The following is a 27,115-nucleotide window of genomic DNA, read 5'->3' on the forward strand; positions in this document are numbered from 1 at the left end:
AGGAGGCCTCATGTGGCATTCTTTCCCAGACTCCAGGAATCTCTGGGTGGCCCCTGCTCTCGCACGTGAACACACACGTCGTCGCCGCCGCTCACCTTATAGTACTTGCCATTGCTGATGCAGCCGCACTTGTCCCCGCGCACACACCGGTCGTGCTCCAGCAGGTAGCCGGCGTCACAAACGCAGCCCTCCACGCAGCCTCCCGCGCACTGACCCTCGCCCGGCCCCCGCGCGCACGTCACAGGGCACGGAGAGGCGCAGTGCGAGTACGAGCCGTTGGCGGGGCACGCCGGGGCGGCTGTGGAGAGGTCGCGGATGAGGAGGGGAACGTGGGGGAGGGGAGGAGGAATGGAGGGGGTAAAAGTAAAGATGCAGCTCTGCCATTACTTGGGCGTCACGGTGACGAGATGTTAACTACCTTGTCTGGTATACAGGAGATCGTGGGTTCGATCCCAACCCTGATGCTTTTAATTTAAATTTTGCATGTTCTCCCTGTGGTTGCATGGATTTTTCTCCAGGTCCTCCGGTTTTTCCTTCCACATTTAGACTCAATATGAGGCGTTTAGAGTATTTGGCTGCAATGCATTTCCACGTGATATGCCACTTTGATGAACTATCCTTTGTGGCCAGGTCACTTCTGAAAAAGAGCTATTATAGCTCAGTGTGACTTACCTAGTAAAATAAAAAAAATATCACGGGACCTCCTTTGCCAGTACCAAAATATGAGAATAGGTTTTACCCCTTTTATCTGGCAACAAAATAGGTGTTAAGATGTTAAAACACCAAACTGAAACTTTTTACAAGGAATCATGTCCGCATTAACCACAATACTTGTGGTCAGAATGCAAACAAAAAACATACTCTGATAATAGACCAGAGGATGCCAAAACGTCTTTTGGCATCCTCTGGTCTAACACCGTTTTGAGACTTGGCTCAAAAGAAAGCTGTCTCTGGTTGGACCAATCAGTTTCAAAGACAATGCATATATTATCAGAGTATGTTTTTTGTTTGCATTCTGACCGCAAGTATTGTGGTTAATACAGACATGATTCCTTGTAAAAGGTTTCAGTTTGGTGTTTTAACATCTTAACGCCTGTTTTGTTAGCAGGAAAAAGGGGAAAACCTATTCTCATAAAAAAATTGTTAATAATTTTAGTTTAGTTACTCATGCCACTGCTGTTGTATGGGCTTTATGATGCCTATAAGGTATGTCTTAGAAGAGGCGGCAGTACCCACACATTCACTACACGTGACCAGTCGATTGACTGTGCTATATCCATGTATACTCGTGGTGATTTTAGAAACTTGCACTATAGTTTTAATAACCTAGCCTAGAGATCAAATCAAACCAGCGACCTCTTTTCAGTGTGCTGTTTTATATATGCCTTTTCCAAAAATGCATATGATGGTCATATGCGGTATTTTGAATGCCGTGGCTTATTGTAGACATACACACGTGTTCATTGCTTTCTGAGTGTGCTTTTAGAGGCAACACATTTATTGTAACACCGTAACACAAAAGGGTAACGGCCCCTTTCCCTGATACAGCCTAGGGTGGTGGCCACCCAGCTAACTACGCTATACAGAGGGGTTACTGCTACGAAGGGTCGGACCCTCACTCGGGTCTCTGACCACGTGGTTGCCTCGTAAGACGAAGCGCTTCCAGCTTGAGACGTAGAGCTTCCCGCTTGTAGGTGTTCAGCTTCCAGCTTGTAGAATGCAGCGACCCCGGTCCCTCTCAAAGACCTGCCTTATATCCCCCTACGGTCGGGGCCGCTCCGTCCTCGGCCCTGCCCGCCTTCTCGAGCATTCTCGTTCCCTCTCCGATCCTTCTCAAGAGCTCTCCCCGGACACGTGATCACCCACTAGCCCCCCCAACCTGGGGCCCCCTGTGTGGACACTCCAGATCACATGTCTATGGGGTCAACCAGAGTGCCATGGCCCGGGGCAACCTTGCCCCTGGGCTGACACCCACTCCCCCTCGTGGGAGCCCCCACCACACGCTGTGCGTGGTGCCCGCACTATCCCAGTGCTCACCAAGCCCTTCTTGGGCTGGTATTACACACAGCCACCCACACGGTGCTGTTCACGATGTAGGAACGGCACGGCCCTTATGGGCCGGCACCAATCAGTGACATCCCCGATGTCACTACACATGCATCATACGTAAATAAATTGTTTATTACCATGAGATGTTAACTTGCGTGTTTATTTTAATCACGTGATCGTGAGATTTGACCCTTGATGCTTTTATGATCGTTCAGTAAGTGATAAGTACGTATATTTGCATGGGTACTGTAGTTCTATTCTGATAACTATTTTTGGATGTCAATGTCAGTTGATAGTAAAGTTTCGATTTAAAGCTTTCGTGACTGCAGGGATTCATCTTGGTTCTTTCGGTAAAGTCACGTAGAAGAGAAATAATAAAATAAGACATAATAAAATAATTCTCACGACGTTTCGGCCACAACTCAAGCAGCCGTCCTCAGGTAAAGAACAGGTCTGTCGGAAAGACGCTTTCCGACAGATAGTAAAGTTGTTTAGATCACAAAGGGTCCGATCGCTTCTTTCCTAACTCATCCATAATTTTTCTCCATTGCAAGAACTGTATCCCGCGGTGAGATCTGAATTCTGGGACCTGACATAATTATACATAACTTGTAAAGCGAATCATTGATATCGTGATTGATAAAACATACCCCTAGACAGCGTGAGAGCCAATAATAATAATAACTCGTGATTAAAGCGAGCATTCATTACTTAATTTACCTCACTAATTGATCTTGAATTCATAAAATCTATATATCTAAAAGGGAAATTTGTGAATGTGTGTCTGTCCAAAATGTTTAGCATACTTCCCGAAAGGCAACAAACTTGAAATTTGGCATGTGGGTAGCTTCCAGACTGTACACAATGCAAAAAGTATAAAAATAGACTTTTGTATTAATCACATGCATAATCGCGCCTAATCATATGCATACTCATGAATCGTTTTAATCGGCAATAATACATTCACAACACGTACGTTTAATCACATCTACTTAACATTACACAATATACATTTTCATAATTGCACTTTTTTATATCACAATATATACAACAGTGCTAACAAATACACCATGGTGGGATCAGAGCGTAAATACACCTTATGCTGCGTATGGACAGCTGCCACTAGGGGACCCCTTGCCCAGACTACTGCAAGGGCAATGTGGATAGTTGAGATGCTGTGTGATGAAGCTGGGAGACTCACGGCAGAACGTCTCGTTCCTCCAGCCGTCCAGGGCGACGCCGGCCCTGACGCATGCGACGTAGTACGCGGAGAGGGTGCGGCACAGCACGGCGCTGTCGAAGCCCTGCAGCACCAGGTCGAACACGCAGCCGTCCACGTAAGGCCGCGGGTTGACGACCCCGGCGCAAACAGCGAAAGGTCCCGATGGATCGCTGAGCATGCCGCACTTGTCATTCTGCGTTGCCGATGCAACATCGTTTGGGTCCAGGGGCTTGCCGTTACCCGGGTCGTTGGAGCCACTGTGATTTTAGGAAGAGGCGTGGGCAGACATTTGGCATGAAGCTAGCAAATGTTCTTGCTTGGACCTGAAGTGCATCCGTGATGTGTGGGAATGCGCTAATGCTGAAACACCGTGCTGGTGATTAGGAGCCCATGGGCTGCACAGAAGCCTAGCAGCCTCATACCGTTATTGAGCTGATCTGGCCCATGCCTTTTCCAATCCCTCCTGCCCAACTCTTAGTGTCAACAAAATAACTATCCCGGGGGGACACTTTAGCAAGCACCTTGGACAGGAAGTCAATAGAAGGCATCTGACTCATTATCCTTGCCTGCATCCTTCCACAGATGTTCATCTTTGGTGGGATCATAAATAACCACTACCATTTCCCACATTTCGTGGACAGGGAATTGAGCCCACAACAGACTGGGACTTGCGTGTTCCCACACCTCACCCCCCACCCATTCATTTGTTTGATGTCATGAAGTAGGCTGAACCCCCCTTCCCCTGCCCCCCATCAGTGTTTCTCCAGAAACACAGATCACTGTGGCCGGCCATATGGAATGACCAAATTCTGGCTGGGGAGGAAAAGCTACCACTCCTTTTTGGAGATGGATTGGTACCAACAGGATCTCTGTGATCAAGTAGACCCGTTTTGGCTCCACCACGAGGGGTGGACATTCCTCAAGGCAGGATCTCATCAATCACACACACACTCACGTCTCTGGAGAGCTGGGGTCCGTTGTCTTCCAGCTGTTGCCAAAGTCGGAGGCTGACGTGGTGTGAGTGCCGTCCCTCATAACAAAGTCGTCACTAGGGTCTCCGTTCATGTTGGAGCAGAGGCCGCACAGGGCCCCGGCGAAGGAGGCAGGGAGGCGCGCCGTGGCATGGCTGTTCCCATCGTACAGAACTTCGAGCTCAAAGTCACTCAGCAGGCGCATGAAGTTCCCTGAGCGAATCACGGAAAACTCCGCGCTGCCATTGGAGTAGTAGTATGGCACGTTGATCGTCACTCCGTCCAGCTGTGGTAAACAAGCGTTTGTCAATGCTACCGCTGCTACTGTGTATATTGTGGAAATATACAAATATACTGTGTATATTTCCACAATATACACAGTAGCACGGCAGTTGAAACTATAGTACTCGCACACAAAGACAACGATTACCCTGTATAGCTTAACCAGACTTTTGGGGCAAGTCCTGTTAGCGATCACCTATAAAGGCCAGCGCGGCACACGAAGGGGTTGGTGGCCAGCACCATGTACTAGGGGATGCCCAGGACTGTTTCAGATAATCGTCACTCGTGACTGTGAGCTGGAATCGAACTCAGGTGGCCGGGTTTGTAGCGCAGTGCGCTAACCACTACACTACCACTCACACACGCAGTGTCGCAGTCATACTGTGGAACTTTAGGTGGTCCTACTTGTAAAATGTTTAAAGTAGCTTGCATTACAGATGCAAAGTGGTACCCATTATTTTCTAATGCTTTCATTTGAATTGCCGTTGCTACATGATATGTAGTAAAAAGGTGGAGGCCTAAAATTGCTTACTCAGCCACTGCTGGAAAAGGGGACTCCACTACAAGGAGCTTTATAGAGCTCCTCTTGAGGGTATTTATACTTCTAAATACCCTCAAGGGCCCACACTTTACTCTGAATCCAACCAGCGACCACTGGATTGCAAAATCCAGTCTGATAACCATCACACACCATGGCAGCACCCCACTTATGGGAACAATAATTGTCCTTTATTTACCCAGCGAAACCTCACCGACTCTCAAAACCTTTTTCAGGAGGGTGCTGCTACATTGGGATGATTGACAAATTCCACGAATTCATCGTGTGGGTGGAAACTGAAACAAGTCGATATATTCAAGAATCCATTGCCATCCTGTTCAAGAATCCATTGCCATCCTGTTGTATCATGGCCACCTCGCTGAGGAGATCCACCGCATGCTCAGTTGAGCGAATTGGTGAGTCTAACCGAGTCAGACTGCCTCGAACGCGCCTGATCTCTTTGCAGCTCAGAAGCTAAGCAAACTTGAGCCTGACCGGTGCTAGGGACGGGGCCTAGACTCACGTAAACTTTCCAGCCCAGGCCGAACTGCACGCGATGATCGTAGAGTTCGATGAAGACATCGCGGGTGTAGGCGATGGACCAGCTGCCAGAGATGAACTCGTTCTTCACCTTCACGATCCAGCTGGCTCCAGAGCACGGCTGTGTGTATGAGTGCATGTACACACACGTACAGCGGTTTTAATTTAGTCGGCATTTATAACTTTAGTAATTGTCATAGGGATGTACAGGAATCCCCCGCGATTAATTTCCGCATCATGCGTTGTTTCGCATATACGTTGCTGATGAATTAGGGGAGATTTCCTTTTAAGTTTACTGTTTCGCATATGCGTTCTTTAACAAAAATTGGCAAACATGTTTCGCGCAATTTTTCATTTAGGAACGCACACTGTGAAAACAAACTATTTTGCAATTTAATACTGTACTGCACGACAATTTTCTAGATGCAAAAGTCGTTCAGTACTCAAGCCCCCAGGAGTGGCCGTGGAGAACTGACGTTCAGGATTCACAGGCCGTAATTTGGGGACGATGAGCAGATTGAGGGACGTGCTGCGCAAGAACGTGGCAGGTTTTAAAAGGAACGATTAATAACCATGAAAGGTTTGATACAAATAAGAAAAAAAGGCACAGTGACAGACAATAGTGATGATGTACTCAGTTTGGGCAGAGACAGGGAGCTGATGGATTGATTTAAATGCAATGGAGGAGTTTGCGTCGTGTGCGTGCCCGGTAACCCTGGGCAGCGCTCAACAATTTTATTTGCAGTTGCTGAAGTTTATTGATGTCCCTTTGTTGAATTGTTGATGTCAGCGTGAGTTTGGCATTGGAGTAGTTGAGTCGGTGAACCTATCACCTAGCTGGGAGAGTGGTCAAGAGCATTGCCTGGCTGAATGTGCCAGAGAGCTTCGAGGTGGTGATTGCGCGAGCTGATTGCACGAGCTGATTATGTCGTACCTTCATGTCGCATCGAAAGTTATTGGTCGAATTTCATACCAAGGAAGGCCAAGAGAGGGTACAGAACTGATGGTGGAGCCAGCAATGGAAAAATGTGGTCGAATTGAATAGTCGCCTGGTATCCAGGAAGAGTACTTCAACATGGGACCTTTCTTGCCAGTATTAAAGTATAAGAATAGATTTTACCCTTTCTGGCAATAAAACGGGCGTTAAGATGTTCAAACACCAAACAGAAATCGTTGCAAGGTGTAGACCAGCGTGGCCGGGGGCGGAGCGAGGCCACGCTGACAGTATAAAAGGGGCCCCTGTAGGGGACCTCGGGGCTGTTGTTGGAGTGGGATCCCCGTCGTACTGCTGAAGTCCTTCGTCACCGTTCTTCTCGTCGTCTTCACCATCCTTCTCGTCGTCGTCTTCACCATCTCGGAGCGCCGATAGTCAGGCAGCCTACCAACTGTCCTGGCTGAGTAGCGTCACCGACAATAGACGGCCTAATTATTAAGAGTGTTAACCTCGATGGTGCTTGTTAATAAAGAAGTGCCTCCAAGTCTTATCGTCTCCGAGTTAGTCACTACAAATGTATTGAGAGTTCGATGTTAATGTACAATTTTTATTGAGGGACTGGATGTTGTCTTGGTGTAATCTTGGACTTTTTGCTGTCGTTTTTCTGCCTTTTCGAAGCTTGGGATTGATGATGCAATTTGAACTTAGATACTTTATTTAAGAGACGCCACGGTGGCTAGGAGATTTTATCCTCCTCGCCTGGTATGCAAGATGTCGGGGTTTAGATCTCGACCCTGACGCCTGTATATTTTGAGTTTGCATGTCTCTCTCGCTGTGGTCGTGTGGATCTTTTCTCTGGGTCCTCCGATTTTCGCTCCACATTTAGAAACATGCACTGAGATTATTCAGATTGTTTTGGTGCTATAAATATCCAAATGATGGGCCACTTTGTTTAGTTATCATTTGTGGCCAGATCGCTTCTGAAAAATAAGTTAATACCTCAGTGGGGTTTGCCTGGTAGGTTGTGTTTAGTTTTATTTATATGTGTTTGGGTTATTTGTTTACCTTTGTTTTACTTTGTACTAGTATCATATTTTGTACTGTTTATTGAAACGTTCTTACCCACCCCTACTGGACATTTGTGAAAAAGAGCTTCATAGCTCATCGGATTCCTTCAGTATAAATATATATTCTGATTATGATCATGAATTCCTATTGAAGCTCTCAATGAGGTGGCCAATCGGTGAAACATACTGAGAAAATAGTGTGGGGGCCAAGCACAGCGTTGTTGTACTCCAGCAGTCAATGTCGACACAAAATGAGTTCCCCACCTTCCCGAAGGAGCGTCTACCAGTTGGATAAGACTTTACCTGCTGAGTGTGAGGCTGTTAGTTGCAAACTCCATCTCCAGACAGTCAAATAAGGCCTTCATACCGCAGTGAATAGATCACGGATGAGGCTCACGCACCTGTGTGAGGGCATAGGTGTAGGTGCCCATGAAGTCGAAGGTGCGGCCGTCGAAAGTGATGTAGTGTGGGTCACCCCAGGCGGTGCACTCCACTAGAACAACGACAATTGCATCGAGAATAATATCATTATCATCAATGACGTGAACAATGAAAGTATTAACTACAAAAATAACATTCTAGATTTATACACCACCATCACTAAGATATTCAATAGCGCAAAAAAATGTTTCCCCCCCATCCTACTCTCCCTGCCCCCCGTCCTCCCCGTCCCCCCGTTTCCACCACCCATCCGACGTACAGGCGCCCCTCTTGCCCTCGCCCTCGCGTCGGCATCACAAAGGAAATTATGTTTATCTATCGGCTTAACTCAGCCAATCCCCCTGCCCAACCGCCCGCGATGTCGCATGCTCTCCCCCCCTCGGCTACTTGGCTCCTCCCCCCTCTAGTACCCAATATAAACATGCGTCTCTAAATAGCTCTCTTCATACGCTACAGTAATTTTGCTAGACCAGTCACACCTGATGACGGAGGCTTGTGTTGCCTTCGAAACGTCGTGATTTAATTTAGTTGTTTTATTTTTTATTTATTTTATTTTTTTACCTACGTGACTTGACCGAAAAAACCAAAGAGTATGTTACAATAACATTCACAACATCGTGAATTACAACATCATCAACAACAACAATAAACTATAAAGAAAGAATGCATTGATTCTACCACGTAATATTTATTATTAAAGTAGTGGCATTTGCAGTACATTAAGCATGGCACTTTCCATAGATACCGTGGATTGTCCATGTGCATCCCTTGTTTCAATCTAATACCGGTTAGAGTCTTCCCACGCTGCGTTGATTGTTGTGGTTATTTGACCATAAATTGCCAAGCTGTTCGGGTTGATAAAGTTGCGGAGCATAGATGTAGGAGCAAAACAATATACAGGAAAGCCTTGCCCAACACAGTTTTATGGAACGCGTGTTTAGGATATACACGATTTACTAAATGAGGTCTGTCGTCCGGAACACGGGGGTGGTTTTCTGGCTCTACGCGGTTTGACACTGTTAAGATTATCATCTCTGCGGTGAAAAGTAGTGCCCTGAGAGTACGGCATCCATTGGAAGGTGGGACTGAAACGATTTATTTACCACAAATGTTTTTACATTTGTGCTCAGCGGAGCACAACGGTACAACGCAATTGTTCGCACTTTGCCACATGCACCTAGCCATCCACTTGTTGAGGACATCAGTCAGACGGACGCCTAGATGGCGAATCATTAACATTTAAGTGCCACAGTGACGGGGTCAAACGTCAGGCTGGCGATTCAGTGTGAGGGGCAAGCGTTGGGCGTGAGTGCTGCGGTGCGACAAGGGTCATGGAGAGAGGCGTGTGTATACAAGTAATAGAGAGTGACTCAGCATAGCGAGGGTGGAAATCATCTATAAATAGTTCAATAAAGATGGAGGAGGTGATAATATCGGACCGAGGAACATAACCCTATTTTCCCCATAAAATATATTATTTGTCGTATGCACTTTTGCCCAACATGAAATTTTCCAGAAACATAACTCTGAATTTAACCGAGGTTCCCAACATGGCTCACAGTGTCTGCTCAGCATTTCCACAGTCACATGCAGCAAGCGGAAAATCACGTTACCGCTCAGGCCACGCCACCGCACAACAGTGGTCAGTGCCAAGCAACGTGGAGATAAAGTCGAAATAAAAATGCGGACTCACGGCTCTTGCGGTGACACCCGTGCACCCCCTTGCTGTCCGTGCCACAGAAGTTGAAGGCGAGGTCGCAGGAGCTGGACTGGCACTGGATATTGTCGGTGGATGCGCACGTGCACTGCACGGCACACCCGTGCCGCCAGAACGCCTCGTTCAGCTGTACAGGGGCGAGCAGGCGGAGGGGAGCGGAGAGGGTAGATGGTCTCGTCACGTGGGGCAAAAAGAGCAGTCTTAGGTTCCACCGTCCTCAAGCCTAACCTTAAACCGTATTTCATACACCCCAATCCTAACTCAAGTCCATAAAGCCTAACTCTTAACCGCTACTCGAGACCTAATATTTATAACCCTAAACTAAATTGGAATCCCTCGCCCATAATCCTGGCCATATACCTAACCTCTTAAACCCTACTCTCGAAAACTCAAAAGCCCTAAACCCATAACCACTAACCATAAACCTATAACCTCAACCCCAACTCATAAAGCTAACCCATAATCCTAATCTTATACAGCAATACCTTGACTTTCGTCCACTTGACTTTCATCGCTTCGCTCTTTCGGATGTTTTCAATTATAACCACATTTAAAATTTAGTCCACGTGCTTTCTTCTTTCGACAGATTTCATCCCAAACCTTCCGCGACGTTCATGCCACGCGTCATTTTTTTCGTCATCCTCACCAATTTTCTCCTTCCTATTTTATGATTCTAGATTCCTCCTAAATCACCAATATATTCATCGTCCACTTACGCAAAAATAAAAATATTTCAAAGTATCATTTAGTTTATTTATTTAGTTTTGTTTATTATTTAGTTTGGTTTATTTATTCTTACGTTTATATTTCTTTTATATCCGTTTTTTTAGGTTTCGCACGCATTTGTTATCTAGTTACTGTAGTTATTTGCATGTACGTTTTTATATTTACTGTAGTTATTTGCATGTACGTTTTTCGCCGGCCAAAATAAATTTGCAAGCTAAATAAAGGCTCTGCTTTGACATTCATCCATTTTTGACATTCGTCAATGCTCTGGTCCCGAACCAGATGAAAGTGCAAGGTATTCCTGTAATTGCATACAAGGAGCTAAACGGGTGCGGCACAAGTGGTAGGATGACGTCACACTCACTTAGTGCTAAATAGCAGTTGTAGTTGTAAGATGGGGGGGGGGCACGGATTAATTGACTGAGTCAGTGATTGTTTGACTATGGGAGGACATCACCACTCTCCTTGTAGTGGCCATCGGTGTCTTGGTTGAGCTTCCCAGAAATTTGGTCTATTTTGGCAGTGAGTGCCGGAGGAGTGTGGCAGTCCGGGGTACGAGCGAAGCTGTGGCGGCCACTCACCTTGTAGTAGCGGCCGTCCGTGTCCCGGCACCCGCACTGGCCCGGGTGCACGCAGCGGTCGCCGTCCCATAGCTGGGCGCTGTCAGCGCACTCGCAGCCCTCCACGCAGGGATCCGCACACTGCGCCGGGGCCGCGGGGTCATAGCACGTGGCTGGACACGCGGGGGCGCATGAGCTGAACCGCGTGCCCGCGCCACAGCTCGTCACTGCGAAAGAGACAAAGATCCCCGTTTAGCCTTTACATTCTGTTGGGGAAAGAGCTGTGAGTAGTACCTATGAAGGCCGGCATGGTGGCACACGAGGGGATGGGTGGCCAGCACCACGCTTGGCCACCTTTGTCTCCCGATCGGTGATGTTATTAAACACAATCAAATACAGTAAAACCTTGGATTGCGAGTAACTTGGTCTGCGAGTGTTTTGCAAGACGAGCAAATTTTTAAAATAAATATGAATTTGATAAACGAGCGAGGTCTTGCAATACGAGTAGTACGTATATGCTTTGTCTGCCGAGCGTCACGTGATCACAACTGATATACGAGTGCTTTGATATACGAGTGCTTTGGATTACAAACACGTTTCCGGAACGAATTATGTTCGCAATCCAAGGTTTTACTGTAGTGGTTTTTGAAGGGCATTTTGACTTGATCACAGGCCACCCTTAGGGCACAATCGGCACTATTATTTCCTCAAGCACCAGAAGTGGGAGGGTCGCCCAGCTGCTCAGCGGGTCCCCCTCATGCAAATTACCGCAGCCGGTGCCGTTCCTCCACGGGTAGGCGAAGGTGAACCCGGCCGCATTGCAGGCCGCCACATACGCCTTCAGCGACCGGCACAGCACCGACATGTCCAGACCAGACAACACCATGTCGAAAACGCAGTTGGTGAAGTACTGCGTGGGGTCGACGGTCGTGAAGCACGCGGACAGCATGCCGTTGGCGTCTTGTAGCCGCCCGCAGTTCTGGGGGCTGGACGCGATCGCTTCCTTGCTGGGGTCCAGGATAATGCCGGATGAGGCTCCCGTATCACTGCTCCCACTGTGGGGGCACATTCACGATACAAAATAATAATATGAACACATAAAGTAGCAGCCGTGCAATGACATGCTCCTGCCACTGCTGGCGTAATGGCTTCAACGACAGGGAGCTCTAAAGAGCCATTCTTGAGGGTATTTGCCCTACTCTTCGGTGCTTCAAGCATCTTGGGAGTAGTGGGAGTACCTACGCCTGACCAAAATGACCACATGCGACCCGCCGATCGCCCATGTAATAATCATTTAAATAATACAAATGTATAAAGCGTCTTTAAACAATCGTTCTCAGGATGCGGAGAACGATTGTAGTGTAACAATGTATCCTGCTTAATGGACATAAGCAGGGGAGTTTAACAAACTTGCCCCATTGTTTCAACTGCAGCACCATGAAATCATACGAGGGATCCGTATTATAGTCCAGTGAGCCAACCATTATACCATGGAAGCATTCCAAATGAAAATATACTGTAAGGGCAATAAATGTGATATGAAGAACTACAGACCTATTAGCTCGTATGTGCCGCACGTAAGTGTTCACAAAGATAATTGGAAAATCAATCACATGTATGTATATTAAACTTATTTAGGATTGTACGTAGCTAACCATGCTAATCCAAGGTGCTTATGTGCAAATTGGATAAAAAAAGGTTCTCTACCAAAAACCACATTCATACCAATAATCAGATTCTGTAAAAGATTAATAAATATCAATTACCACTGTACCTAGCATTGATCTTGGATAAAAAAAAAGAAATGGATTGACGTGCTACAAAAGGATGCGGCGCTGATCGGACCTGCCGACGACTAGTACCAGCAGTGTCAAGATTGGTCTCTGGACGAGGCTCGTGAAGTTCGCTCCTTGGCAGTTGGAGGCAGCCACCCTTCAGCAAGAGCTAAGGGCAGAGTAGTGATACAACAACTAGCGAAGCGCTGGGTGGTAAAAACGCAGCAAGTTGGCACAGTAGGGTGCACAGGTAATGCATCTGCCAGTCATCTCAGTCAGTCAACCGATGACACCTGGGTATGTTCCGTGACTTTGACACTTTACATGGCCTCAAGGTGTATCTAGCCTGGTACAAGAGCTGTGATGGCATTACCACCACTAAGTGGTGAACAATGGTTGTATGAGTGTGTGTGTGTGTTGTGCATATGTGTACATATGAGTGTGTATCTCCATGTTTATGTGAGTGTGTATATGTTCGCGTGTAAGTGTGTGAGTGAATGTATACACGGCACCTCTCTTTGTCCTTCCATTCTGGCAACTCCCAGCTGTTGCCCAAGGTGGCACCGTCAGGAGCCTGGGAGTGATCGGGCATCATGAAGTCGTCCGTCTGATCGCCGTTCCACACGCCGCACACTCCACACGTGGTGTTTCTGTACACGTCGTGGTTCAGCAGAGAGACCACCACCCTGTCCCAGCCTATGGGGGAGGAAACACGGGGACATACAGCTTTCAAATCACATCCTGATACCTTTTAGATTTAAGATTCTGAATTGCAACTTAGGATGTTTATACTACTTTTAAAAATATATTCACGATTAACATAGTGTCATCGTTCAATGCCAAGTGACTATATTATAACCCAAAAAACCTTTATTATGGACATAATATTTTATGGGAAGAATGTGGAAACTATGTTTTCTTCTGGTCAATCTCATCCAAACTGTTTCCAGATCATCCAAAATGAAGATGAATCGGAATATCAGGAACTCCACCTTAATCTAAAGTCATTTAAAGCTACCGAATTTATGGCAGTCTAACTTAATACAAGGAGGAAATGTGATTGACACGTAAATGTGGCACAGGGTGTTAAGTAGGCATCTGAGATAGGTCCCCTCCCCCGGCCCGTTAAAAAGTCACATCAGGGTCAGTGCCAGATTAAGCGAGTGCGGGGCATGTAGCATATGTTATAAAGGGGCCCTAAATAAAAAAAAAACATAAATATTAAAAAACTAATGTTTAACTTGCATAGTAACGTAATTGTATTTTTTTCATTTGCTATACAGGCATATAATACGACAAATCGCTAACCTTAAACACCCAGTCGTTCATAAAAGTTGAAGGCAGTATAGTACTATAGCAATACAACAAGTGCAAAATCACTAAGGGGCCGTCCATAAATGATGTCACGCGATTTTGGAAAATTTTTGACTCCCCCCCCTCCTCTTCGTCACACGGCGTCACAAAAAGTCAGACCCCCCTCAAATATTATGTCACAAAGCTCTGCCCCCCCACCCCAAATAAAACATGCTTCAAATCGCTTTAAACAATTGTCATTGTAGTGCGTATTTAATGTGGCGCTGCACTCTGATGTTGTAGGAGAGAACATTTATTAAAACGTCTAATTAAGTAGAACGTGTTGTCTATATGTATTTAAAGTTGCGCATTTTGATGTGACGTCACATTTCTCACCCCCCCCCCCCTCGTCACAAATGTCTGACCCCCCTCTAGGTGCGTGACGTAATTTATGGACGGCCCCTAAACCGGAATTGATAGCTTGAAAACATTTAGTACGGGGCCCTTGAAAGTGCGGGGCCCGTAGCATATGCTACTTTTGCTACTAGGATAATCCGGCACTGATCAGGGTGCAATAAATCTCGTCCTTAGCGTGAGATGGGCTGGTTAGGACCAAATATTTTACTTGCAAAGGTAATGCACAGATGAGGCTCTGCCCTGCCTGCAAACACGCGCTGTCTGTAACCCCGCCCCTGTGGTGGCGGCGAGAAGCCATTAGTGTCAGAGAGGGAGCGATGGCGGCCGGCGCATGTGCAATGACACGTGGGCCGAGAGCTGAGCGTGGCATTCTGCTGTGTACGCCTACGTGTACATGAGTAACCGACAGGGTACACCAAGTGCAGAAACTATAGCTACGATGTAGAAATCAGTGGGATAAGGCTGCAATCTGTCATCGAGGGAGTTATTTGCGACAGAAGTTAACGGGTGTCTGAACATGCTAAAAGAAAAATGGCGTCCGTAAAGTTACAAAGTATTTAAAAACGTATTACTGATTTAATATGTACATTTCAGGATTCAGACTTCAGAGTAGCATTGCAACAAAGCTTAGATTATGCTCAAGACTCGTTTGTGAGTGGCTATGGCCAACAGTATAGAAAATTGTTTTAAATGCTGTAATTAACGTGGTTACTGATATAAATGTGCCAATAATTCTGCAAATTGTTACAATAAAGACGGTACTTCACAGGGACACAGTAACTGAATGAAATATCTTATGAGTAGCTGTGACCAGACCCATAAACGAGTTCTGAATGGTTTATGGATGAACAGAATGTACTTGGTGTTTATATTCTTAATTTAACGTGGTTGTAGAATTATTTATGGTACTCTTATCTGATTATAATTGTTCCAAGAGTTTAGGTCACTCAGGTGGTCATGTTGAGCTATTGTTAAGAGAGTTAACATAGTGAAGAATGTTAATATTGGTCAATACTGTTAATAATATTGTGTCTTTACCGTACGGTGTGGGTAAATAGGGGACTGTAAAAATCTCCGACCCCCAGGAACAGGTTTGCAGATTTGCTAAGCATTTATGTGAGGTCCTGGGGTAGGGGACATCCCTCAGCCTGGATAACAACATGGGACAAAGTGGAGATGACCCTGCCGAGGTTGCGGTGCCTCAAATATTGGAAGATGTCACCCCCTGTGAGTGGCTGGCTGAGGTGCCATCTGTTGTGGAAGTACTGAAGGCAATCCAGAGTCTGAGACCAGGTAAGACACCGGGCAGAGATGATCTCCCAAGCAAAATGCTGAGGGAAGGTGGCGTTTGTGCACAGACTGACCTACATGACAGCATAACAACAGTCTGGACCACTGGACGGGTTCGATAGGACTGGAAGGATGCCCTGGTTGTCCTCTTTAAGAAGGGGGACCGCACAGACTGTAACAACTACAGGGGCATCTCACTCCTCAGTGTGCCGGGAAAGGTCCTGATTAGGATTATTCAACATCGCCTTGCTAGGCACGCTGAGGAGAGGCTTGCGGAGCCCCAATGCGGTTTCAGGAAAGGGCGGTCGTGCACAGATCCCATATTTTCTGTCCATCTGCTACAGCAGAGGTGTAGGGAATTCCAACAAGACCTACATCTCTGCTTTATTGACCTGGTCAAGGCCTATGATACCATCAGTAGGCCTGGGCTCGGGGTAGTTCGTCATGCTTTCGGAGTCCCTGACCCTCTGCTCACGATCATTAAGGACCTTCATAATGGTGAGCGGGCCCGGGTAAAACTACGTGGCCGGAAGTCGGAGCCATTCCCTGTACACCTTGGGGTGCGACAGGAATGTCCTCTGGCTCCCACATTATTTTACATCTATTTCAACCCGAAAACATCGGAGAGCTGCTGAACACAATTGCGGAAAGCTGCAGAGTGGGACATGATATATCCCCCCAGGTTATGTGGAGAACACACTGTAGGCATGAACTCACCGTTGTATTCGACACTGAAGAAAGCGTCCGTTATGAGACGCATGTAGCCCCCGGAGCTTGTGATTCGGAATCTCTCGCTGGGATCATAGAACGGCAGGTTGATGGCTTCTCCGTCGAGCTATAACACAACCGTGGTGCCACAATATATATCAAATATTAAACGTAAACTATTGAATACCAGCCATTCTCACAGTCACCAAAGAATGAAAGATTCCCGCATCATATCGGTCATGGGTAGGGTTTCTGTCTATGAATTATAGCAAAAATCGTGTCAGTAGCAGTAGTCTGCATACTTTTTTTTTACCAGTGCATTATTACAATTATGGCTGTAGATTAGTTCAAGTGCATGACTTTGTTGTGGATGTAGTTTTTTCTTGCCACCTGACCAGGGATCAGCCAATGAGCTTGGAACATTGTTTCAATGAAGGTGGGGGCCGGAGGGAGAACTATGGTGAGAGTCACGTGGTACAGCAGGCAGCCAATGGTGGGGTGGGGGGTTAAATGAGTGGCCAAAAAGAGGCAGAAAAAAGTCGTTGCTACCAGCTGGATGTGATGTGAGAAGTTTGCGATACACACGGTTGTATAGTACTCGTAGCATTTATAAACCTCAATCTAATCTGATGAGTATTTTAGTATTTCTCCATATAGTCAGGTTTTGTATCAAGGGTCAAACAGTACAGTTAAATCCTGGAGTATAGTAGGGTTCCTCGGTTCCTTGCGTAGTACAGTAATGCACCTCGCAGGAACATTTCCTAAGCATACATTTTTTCTCATCAGATGTGCAAATAAACAGAGGGCTCTCCAGGTGTCTCGTGTTGGTCAGTCCTAGCACCACCAGGAGGTGAGCCCCTTGCTTTCAGACCCACAGCACCGAGACCCAACCTCTGAGCAGGTGCCCAGAACCAATTTAGTGACACTCCTTTTTTCTCATTTCCCCCTTGTCCCTCCTGAGCCAGTAGCTCGGCCAACCTTATATACTGAAACTAGCTTTACTACCCGGCTTCGCCCGGGACTTGGATTCACCACGCCCGGCCGCCTTTGTCTCCCCAGTGGCGATGTTCACACACCACACCAGTTATTCGTTTGAGGCTGAGTCGATCTAGGGGAGGCCCAGGACCGGTTCAAATAATCGTCACCGGTGGTGGCCGTGAGCAGGAATGAAACTCGGGTCGCCGGGTTCGTAGGGCAGCGCACTAACCACTACACTACCGCTCCCCCCACACACACGCGCGCGTCCATAGGTACACACATACACGCGCTTGCTGCAGACACACAACTTTCAGGTTGCGTCGGCACACTCCGTTACGCTTCCACATACGGGTCACATGACAGATGTGACGTCACAGCTCACTTGCCGTCCAAAATATATGCATTATTGCCCCCCAAAAAATATACAAAAGTGTATTTTTATAATTTTTGCATGGTGTATAGTCTGAAAAGTACCCACATGGCAATTTTTTTTTTTTTTCCATGTCGGGAAGTACGCTAAACATTTTGAACAGACACACATTCACAAATTTCCCTTTTATATATATAGACGATACGCCTATATCAACCTTGGTAAGGCCCAGGTTCAGTGTACATAAGCACCACTTTTGTTAGCAATGGCCAGGAATCGAACTCTGGGCACAGTGCACTAACCACTTCATTACCAATCCCCGCACTCACGCTCCCGTACGTACCCGGACGGCGCCGTTCTTCAGGAAGGAGATGGTGTAGCCGTAGATCTCGGTGTGCACCTGGCGTGTCCATGATACTCCCATGTGACCCCGGTGCTCGTTCTTGGCGAGCACTCGCCATGCTGTCGGCTGCTGTGCGCCCAGGCAGTTCGATGCCAACACGAAGGTATAGGTGCCCATGAAGTCGAAGAGGCGCCCGTCAAACGAGCTGTAGTGGGGGTCTCCAAAGCCATAGCATTCAGCTGTGGGGGAGCGATACACATGAGTGATTGAAAAGGTTTGATTTTACAGTGTAGCTGTGAGAGCATAGGGTACACATTGCATTGTTTAGTTGCACATCCAGGGTTTTTGATTGTGTGTGCTGTGACTCCACACGAGCACACAACACTCAGCTGTATGTGTGTTGAATGTCTTTCGTACCGTACATAGCCAACCGTGATAATCGGAGGTGCGAAGTATATGGGCGAGAGCGGACCAATTTGCAGGAAGTACAAGGGAAAGGCATTTTTCCTGGTTATGTTTTGCCTGGTAGTGTTTTGCCGAGCAGTGTTTTGATTAATTTCCTGGTTTACCAGGTTTGATAATGGAAACATCCTTTGGTGGTGGTGAGGTAGGATGTCCATTATCGCATGGTAGGTCTGACTTTTATGGCTGAGGCAGCATGCTTCTATTGTGAATGGAGAGGCCTAAACTGGAGGGCTCCAGGGAGCTTCGAATTACATTTCAAAGGTCTTGTTTTATGCACCGTTTATTGTCGGCATCTTTTTAGCACTGTGGATTGACAAGCCGTTGGGTGGCAATAGCATCTGTCGTAACTAAAATTTTCTTGTATTTTTAAGGATATCCGCCTCCCAATTGGCAGATGAGACTCCACACTTGTCGGCTATCATGGGTGATGCTTGATTCCTCTACTGGCTCTGTCCATCATTGCCGTATTGCCTTCTTCATTGACTCCAAGAATGCACTGCCTAATGACGGTTACCAGTGCCTCACTCTCCGGGGACCAGCAGGGATTGTATTCTAATATATATGTAACCCTACAGGATGTGCTTTTCAGCTGCAGTTTTGAGGAGGTTAACGCACTTCTCATAGCTTTCTTGGCCTGTGCTTAGCAACCGTGATAAAATAATATTAAGTTGCTCACCAAAGACCTTCTTGTGCAGCGTGAACACCCAGTCCTTGCGGCTTCGCGCGTTGCTCTTCGTGACGATGGAGCCGTTGACGACCATCATGGCGGCGCCCTCGTCCACAGTGATGTAGAGCGGGACCCCACCGCTGAACACGTAGGGCGGCGTGGTGAAGCGGACCGTTGTGCCGTTGGGCAGCGGCGTGACCGTGGTACCGTCCACGCGGTACACCTCACGGCCGCTGCGCAGCTCCCAGAAGCGGAAGTACTTTGAGATGGTGGGCAAGACAATCTGGGCATGGAGAGAGGGGAGCAAGCAAGGTGTCATCAATGTCAATGAGGTTTTGCATTCAGTGGGAGCTCAAATGCCTCGGCACATCACAGCACTTGCTCTGGTATGAAGTCTTGAGGCAAATGCTCTCCGCACCTGGTCACTGAAGGTGATTGTCCATTCGATGGGAAAGTCATTGGTGGTGATGCTGTCATAGGAGAAAGCAATGGGTCCGCCGGTGCCTAGAGTGGAAATGAGAGAGAACACAATCGGATATCTCTCCTGATGCAGTGGACTTTTCATTTACACATTGTAAGCCTCAGCAGTCGTCTTTGTCATTGAATATCCACCGCGGGCATGTGCAAGCACACATTCGGCCAACGTTGCAATCCCTCTGTCATATCTGGTGTGGAATACCCAGTTCCTACCTCACCATTCTTCATATAATTCAAAGTAAAGCAGTTAGGGTCATTGATGATCCATAATTCATTGAGTCACTCTGCTAATTTACTCAGCAGCAGTCAGTCGCCTCCTACCACAAGTACCATGGTTACTGTTCCCATGAACTTTACTCCTTGATTCCTCCATTCATGTTGAAGACTCGGTCTATCAGACTGACTTTCGTCTCACCTCTACTGGGTGCGGTGCTTCTGCATATGTAGTGACATATGACGTCACTACTGTGTTGGCTCTGTACGGGTACTGTAGGCGGGGTGTCACGGAGGTTGTGTCAGGCCGTGACACTCTGCGTGAACCCGACAGGACACGTGACTAGACAAAGGGGGGCCCCAGCGGGGAGCTTGGTGGTCACGTGGTAAGGGGCCCGGACCTTCCCGAAGGATCAGGAAGGGGGGCGTGGCCTAGGGCGGGGCCAGCCATGCCGCAGCAGTTATAAGCTGGGTGTGAAGAGAGCGGGGCTGTTTAAACCCCGGGATGAAGACGCCATCAGCAGTCCTTAAGTTTACCAGACTGACTTTCGTCTCACTTATACTGAGTGTGGCGCTTCGGCGTGTGTTCAACTACTATACTGCAGGTCACAACAGTTCTCACTGCTTCTTTCCTTGCACCGCTCCATCGTCTCATTTAACCTTGTGCAATGCAATAAATAGATTAATGATGTATTGCGTACACCGTTACCAGCACTATTAGTTGCTGGTGGCTTGGCATTTTGGACCTTTGGGCCTGCGCTTATCAACCATCATAAAAGAAAGACAGGAAGAGGACCAAGTTCACCGGCGCTCCTCCTTATTCTACTTTTGGTTCTCGAGTTAAAACGGGAATGATCAAAAGACATTTTTCGATACGGCAAGTCCTCGCGTAGTGTGTTCAAATGACACGTTTTCATTGGAACGTGGTTCTTCCATTTAGATACAATTTTCTCGCATTGCGACCTTAAAAAAACGGAAGCCACCTCTAAATCCTGCCTTCTGAAGATGGAAAACCGTCGACCAGCCACACCAAGCAGATGACGTTAGTGAGCCTTGTCCATTACCTCCCGTCTAGCGGCACATGTGAGAATGCTTTCCCGTAACTATTTCCATGTATTCGATTATTCAAGTAAGGGACCCAATTATTTTATCCTAATTAAGCTCTTTTTTTAAATAAATGTCCAGTAAGGGCGGGTCAGCAAGTTACAACATCAACAATGAATCGCATAAAGGAATTGATCATTGGTAGAGGAATCGATTAGTTAAACAATCGGTGGGCCCAGCTATAATGATGTGCATGCCGGGCTGAGCGATGTGATTGGCTCACCTTCAACGACGACGTTAACGCAGCGCAGCTCGGTCTCCTGGCTGCTCGCACACAGCACATATGAGTGAGTAACGCGCGTGGGTCAGTAACGCACGCTGGTGAGTAACGTGCGAGTGAGTAATGCGGCCGACACTACCACCTCAAACTTCTCTCCTCCTGCCATGACTTGCAATCCTGCTACAATAGCTCCACTATTAACTACCGCCATCAACTTTGTCTGAGGCGAGGTTATCTTAGGAACTCAGTGTCCAACCTCAGTGCTTAAAATGTCCCAACAGCTGCATAGCTCCAGCCAAAGTCCTAGCCAAGAAACCTGCACCCTCTGCAAATTCAAAGTCCCGCACATTCATGGTGTTAGTGAATACATAGACCAACGAGGAGTCCTACAGGTTAAAGGATTGCAACTCAAACAACAAACAGGCGCTATCCTATTTTGACAAATATCTGTTGCACCTGCATCACATCTCATCTCAACCATTCTAATGACCGGCTGCCTTCTAGCGAAGGGAACCCCCCAGTGGCAGTTGTCCCTTTGTGGCACGAGGTGCACGCAGCACCTCTCTGAAAATGGGCATTAGTCTGCAAGTAGGGGACGATGTTCCTCAGTCTTTTTTTATTCCCAATTAAATAATTTGTGAATAATTAATCAGCTTTTGCCAGTGAGAGCAGTACTCTTGACCTATCCATGAAGGATTTTTGGGTTAGATCACATACATATAAATATGTCGTTAAACCCGCATTTACATCTATGCTATCTAACCCAAAAAAACCTTTATTATGGATAATATTGGTCGCGAAAACCTACATGTTAAACTGACTCTTGGCCTGTTTTTTTTATAATGTCACGGGACCTATATCATTCATTGTGAAGCAGACGGCAACGTAACATTGATTAATACACCTGCAGTATTAACTCTCGTCTATTACACCTTCAATTGTGGTGTTTGCTACTGGTTACTAGGCACATGGCGCTACTGACGCGTTGCTGTCGGAGGCGTAGAAGCAGATCTGGTGGCTCTGCACGTCATCCCGTCCTGGGATCCAGCTCAGCATCGTGTGGAAGAGCTTCGGGTCTCCGGCGTCGGCCTCGACGGCGCTCTTCTGCACCCCAACGGGCGCGATGGTCCCCAGCCGCACGATCGTTACGCTGCGTGGCACACGGACGCACACAGACACCACACGCGGCATGCGCACACACACACATGGACACACACGACACACACACATGGACACACGCGGCACACATACAGCAGGTTAAGGTCAAGAGGTCGAGGTTAAGAGATTATTTTCAGGGCTGAAATTATCTCTGTATTTTCTGGAACATTGCTTAGGCTTCTTTGGGATTATTGACGTAAGGAAGTGCCACGAGAGTACACGGTGCACCTATCCATTATAATCCTATGTTTTTGTATCCTATGCTGTCCATACGGACGTCTGGTCAAAATAAGGGGAGATGGATGTACCGTGCTAAATGAGTTCACAGAACAGCAATCCGGACTGTTCTGGCTTAAATTAGTATTGCTTTCTTCCTCATACCAAATTTCTAAGCTGCTGCACAGTCCCTGGAGCCAGTTAAGTCATTAAATGGTGACGGGGAGAAGCGGTCGCACCCAATCTCCACGGTAAAATTATGTTTTGAGAAAATATTTCACAGCGTTAAGGTAATCACTGCACTATTTACAGGTATTTTCTGTGGAGATCTCCCACAGATGATGGCACACGGCTTGTGAGCTCATCCTTGTTGCACTCCCAGGACCTTCCGAACGGGCAGCCTTGAGGTCCACGGTGTGCACATTTTCAAGTTGAGGTTTGCATCCATGAGACGGGGATGTTATGGGACTCGGCAAGTCGCACTCACCCTGGGGCCGCATCGCCGGGCAGGGCGATGTCGACTTTGAGCTCGAACAGGAGCCCCTGCGTCGTATGGAACGTTTCACCGTCGCGAGGCGTCGCTCCCGCGAAATACGGACTCGCGCACGAACTTGCCGTCTCCACTGTCACGGTCAAAACAACGACGACCGCAAACATTTGGATGTGGTTGTGTTGTGCGGCTGTCCGGTCTGTTATCGGGTTGTGCCGCATGTTATTCGGCATGATGTATATTTGACACGTAGTACTAGTCGTAGGCTTTTATCCTTAACAGAAGTTTTTTTTGGGTTGGATCGCGTAAGTATAAATTTGTCGTTAAACCTGCCACCACCGGACACAGCCAATTAGTAAGATTTGTCACGTTAACAAAACATGCCAGTTAGTTACTACTTCAGCACATGTTGGAGATTAAACCCACAACATTTACAATTCAAGTACAACGTTTCATCGGTGATTACAACCAGCGTCATGAGGCGGTCGCCATAATTGTGAAGAAGTCTCCCTGTTTGGGTCTTAAATAGATTGAGCCCATCAGGTGCGAAGACCAGAGGAGGGGTTAGTCACATAAGGTACAATGGATCATGTTAATCTGAGAATATGCAGCACCTATTATTTCGTATGTTGAAGTATGTATGTTGATTAACTGTTAATAACCCAACCACTAATAGATACTGCGTATTCTGCATGCTATTTATGGTTAATACACCCACAGTATTAACCAGGGTGGCCTCTGGACTCGTGCTGTGATCCTCTGCAACAGGTGAAAAACGTGTTACCACTTGACCATGTCACCGCCCTGTGTATAGTTACATAAGCGATGGATTTCGGATTTCAAACTTCCGAGTTTCGCATATTTATTTACATTATGTAAAAATATTGACCTGTCTTCGTGCTACTGATATCACCCGATGTGCAGTGTTACCACTGGGTGGGGAAATCACGGAAGTGTAAGGGCGATGCCACGCCGCCGAGTGTGACTTCGCGCGCTTAATGGGCATGCTGCGACTCTCACTCTCCAAGAGGACCTGCAGCGGGATACTGGAGAGCGGGCTGCTGGGGGAGTATGAGGCGGAGCCCATGGTGATGCTGTTGCGTGGGAAGTCCTCGATCATCAGCGCCAGGGCCCAGAGGCCGGAGGCGGTCACGGGCACTGTGAATGTGATGCTGCACGCGTCCTGCCACACGCAGCAGCAACAAGCACGATGTGAAGCGCATTCACTTGCTTGCGAAGGCAGTTGAGCAGACATCCCCTAATATAAGACCACAGAGCTTGGGAAAGTGTAACGATTGTATTTACCTTCCGGTCTGCCTCTGCTTTCCTGCGCCTCTGAATCTCTTTCGTTTAGAAGAGTGAATGAAAACTCTTATTAAAAAATATTAATTTATAGCCAAATTAAGGGGAAAAAACATGTAATGATGTGTTTTATACAATCCTTGGTCACCGGGCTGAGAATAAACTCTCCAAACTCGTTTAGTTATGGATGGTTGAAACCCGCATTCAAACCCAGGTTTTCTTTCTGTCATTTCCCCCAAAAATTGTATCCCAAATTTTGCTCAAGCTGTCAGGTCATGAGACGAACAATCCATTTGGATCGCTCGCACAGAGAACATTGCGGCACTTCCATCTTGGAGACCGGCCCACAGTGACGAAGAGAGGAGAGGAAAGGGCGGCAGATAGAGAAGTGCAAGGAGTGGGAGGGAGGTGGAAGGGTCGACCAAATGAGTTCAACCTCAGAGGAGAAACGGTGCGAGAAGACCAGAGTGGAAGGGGGATTGGGAGGAGAGGAAAATGGTAGAAGCACTTGAAAGCCCGTTGAATCATATTAGGTCTGTGGGTATTAACGTGAGTCTATGAGTCTCTGGAGTCCATGAATTGCAAACACTCTTGTGGATCTCTGTGTAAGTCACTGGTCACCAGGCTGAGACCATTGACTCCACTACACTTTAGAACTTGGTCAAAATCATGCGTGACTGAAACCCAACAACGCGGCGTTGACACATTAGTGCTCTGATCTCAAAGCCACTCGGCCACCTACTGTCATGTGTACCTGATTTTCAGTACAGATGAACCGTGCCACTGACTTTACACACAATGAACTAATCGAGACACAGATGACACATTGGTGACACTGTGTCCTCAGTGTACTGACTGAAGTCACGTAAACGAATGCGTCATTAGCCCCGCCCCTTGGCCTGCTTGACTCTGAGCCAGATTCAGACATCTTGTGAGGCCAGCGTATCACAATTTGGTTCTGGCTCAACTCTGCAAGTAGCCAGTGGAAACACCACCCGTACCGTACGGGGGACCCACGCTGGCACGGCTCGGATGTGCCAGTGCAAATGGGGAGTAATGGATGTGAGAGAACGCACCCCATCAAAGGTCCCGAAGGGAGCGACTCCGCAGATACTTCCACACTCGTCGGAGGTGTTCATGGTGGCGTAGCGACACTTCACCACGTCGCCATCAGCGTCCAACACCGGGATGTTCCACACCTTGGTGCACCCCACTTTGAGCCTTGCGGACATTTTGTGACAACCACCGATATATTTTTCTTTTATTTTCGACATCCTCACATCATACATTGCAACATCCTGACGTTTTGGACGAATTACAAGGAGCATTGACGGTATCAGGCAAGCACACCGGGTAGGCACACCAGGTCGGGGGAGGGGAGGAAGGGATTTTCTTTTGGGGGGGAGCGGGTGAAGGGGCGATTGACCAGGTCATTGCCGTTCTGGGCTCTGGTATTTAATGCTGTTCTAAGGTTTAAGAATGGGCCCCATGTACGTGTGTATTCTAATTTATTGTCTCTGAGCTTATAGCTTACATTCTCCAGTGCTGAGATTGGGCCGAATGAATTCAGCTATTGAGTATGGGAGGGGGGTACACCCTCCGATATTTACAGGTCCCATGCACGCTTCAGCTTAAATCGCCTTATAGCACATCTCGTCCATTCCAATGCCCTGCATTATAGTCAAGGGAACCTAGACTTGAAGCTTTCGTGACTGCAAGGAATCATATTCTTAGGTGTTTTCGGTAAAGTCACGTAGGTAAAACATCCAAATTAATTTTGATGTTTTACCTACGTGACTTTACCGAAAACACCTAAGAATATCAAGGGAACCTCACCCCCCCCCCCCCCCCCCCCCACGTGGCAGCTGTCCCAGTGCGGCACAAGGTGTACGCAGCACCGGCCTATAAATGGATATTTGTCTGGCAGTAGGGGGGAAATGTTTCCTGCTCTATCCTACTCAGAGGAGAGCTCCCAGTAGAAGCTGTCTCTGTGCAGCACATCAGCCTTTAAGTCGGCATTGGTCTACCGCAAGGTGGAGCTATTGCTGTATACATTTAACCCCAATTAGCTTGTTTGCTTTCAAAAAAAGTTTTGGACCGTGACAAATAAGGTCACAGGGGACCTTAAACATCCACTACAAAGCTTTCATAAGTGGCATATTTAGGGTTCGCCAAGAGTATTAACCGGGGCAGCTGCTGGGCTTGAACCGTTAAGCTCTGCAACAAAAGCATTACGGCTTGGCCATGTCCCTTTATAATTCTTCCACAGCAGTGCACTCAATATAATATGGGGCACCGCGGTGGCTAGGAGATGTTAACTGCCTTGACTGGTATGCAGGAAGTCGTGGGTGCAATCCAGACCCTCAAGTCTGCTGTATATTCGGAGTTTGTATGTCTCTCCGTGGTCGCGTGGATTTTTCTCCGTGTCCTCCCGGTTTGCCCCTCCACATTTAGAAATATGCATTTAGAGTATATGCTATGAATTTCCACATGATGATAAGCCACTAAGTTGGGCTATCAGAGCTACATAGCTCAGTGGGCCTTACCTGGTAAAATAAAAAATAGTTTAGATCATAGTATTA

The 27,115-nt window shown here is 47.2% G+C and overlaps 1 protein-coding gene across 1 annotated transcript in view; it reads right to left on the minus strand.

Moving 5' to 3' along the window:
• The window catches only part of LOC133359929 (IgGFc-binding protein-like), a 54,639-nt gene that overhangs the window by 15,823 nt on the left and 11,701 nt on the right, over positions 1 to 27,115 (minus strand). The window contains exons 5-22 of the mRNA XM_061578490.1: positions 25,610 to 25,754; positions 24,252 to 24,414; positions 23,229 to 23,364; positions 22,350 to 22,517; positions 21,371 to 21,411; positions 19,772 to 19,857; positions 19,363 to 19,636; positions 18,222 to 18,460; positions 16,540 to 16,657; positions 13,335 to 13,518; positions 11,816 to 12,102; positions 11,069 to 11,274; positions 9,738 to 9,888; positions 8,005 to 8,096; positions 5,586 to 5,723; positions 4,227 to 4,528; positions 3,251 to 3,528; positions 96 to 298 (exon numbers count right to left, since the gene is read on the minus strand). Of these exons, the coding sequence (XP_061434474.1) occupies positions 96 to 298; positions 3,251 to 3,528; positions 4,227 to 4,528; positions 5,586 to 5,723; positions 8,005 to 8,096; positions 9,738 to 9,888; positions 11,069 to 11,274; positions 11,816 to 12,102; positions 13,335 to 13,518; positions 16,540 to 16,657; positions 18,222 to 18,460; positions 19,363 to 19,636; positions 19,772 to 19,857; positions 21,371 to 21,411; positions 22,350 to 22,517; positions 23,229 to 23,364; positions 24,252 to 24,414; positions 25,610 to 25,754 (3,211 nt within the window). The remainder of the gene's footprint in view (positions 1 to 95; positions 299 to 3,250; positions 3,529 to 4,226; positions 4,529 to 5,585; positions 5,724 to 8,004; positions 8,097 to 9,737; positions 9,889 to 11,068; positions 11,275 to 11,815; positions 12,103 to 13,334; positions 13,519 to 16,539; positions 16,658 to 18,221; positions 18,461 to 19,362; positions 19,637 to 19,771; positions 19,858 to 21,370; positions 21,412 to 22,349; positions 22,518 to 23,228; positions 23,365 to 24,251; positions 24,415 to 25,609; positions 25,755 to 27,115) is intronic.

This window comes from Lethenteron reissneri, chromosome 66 (genome assembly GCF_015708825.2).
Source record: "Lethenteron reissneri isolate LAM-NWPU_2019-01 chromosome 66, ASM1570882v1, whole genome shotgun sequence".
In the NCBI taxonomy this organism is placed as follows: domain Eukaryota; kingdom Metazoa; phylum Chordata; class Hyperoartia; order Petromyzontiformes; family Petromyzontidae; genus Lethenteron; species Lethenteron reissneri.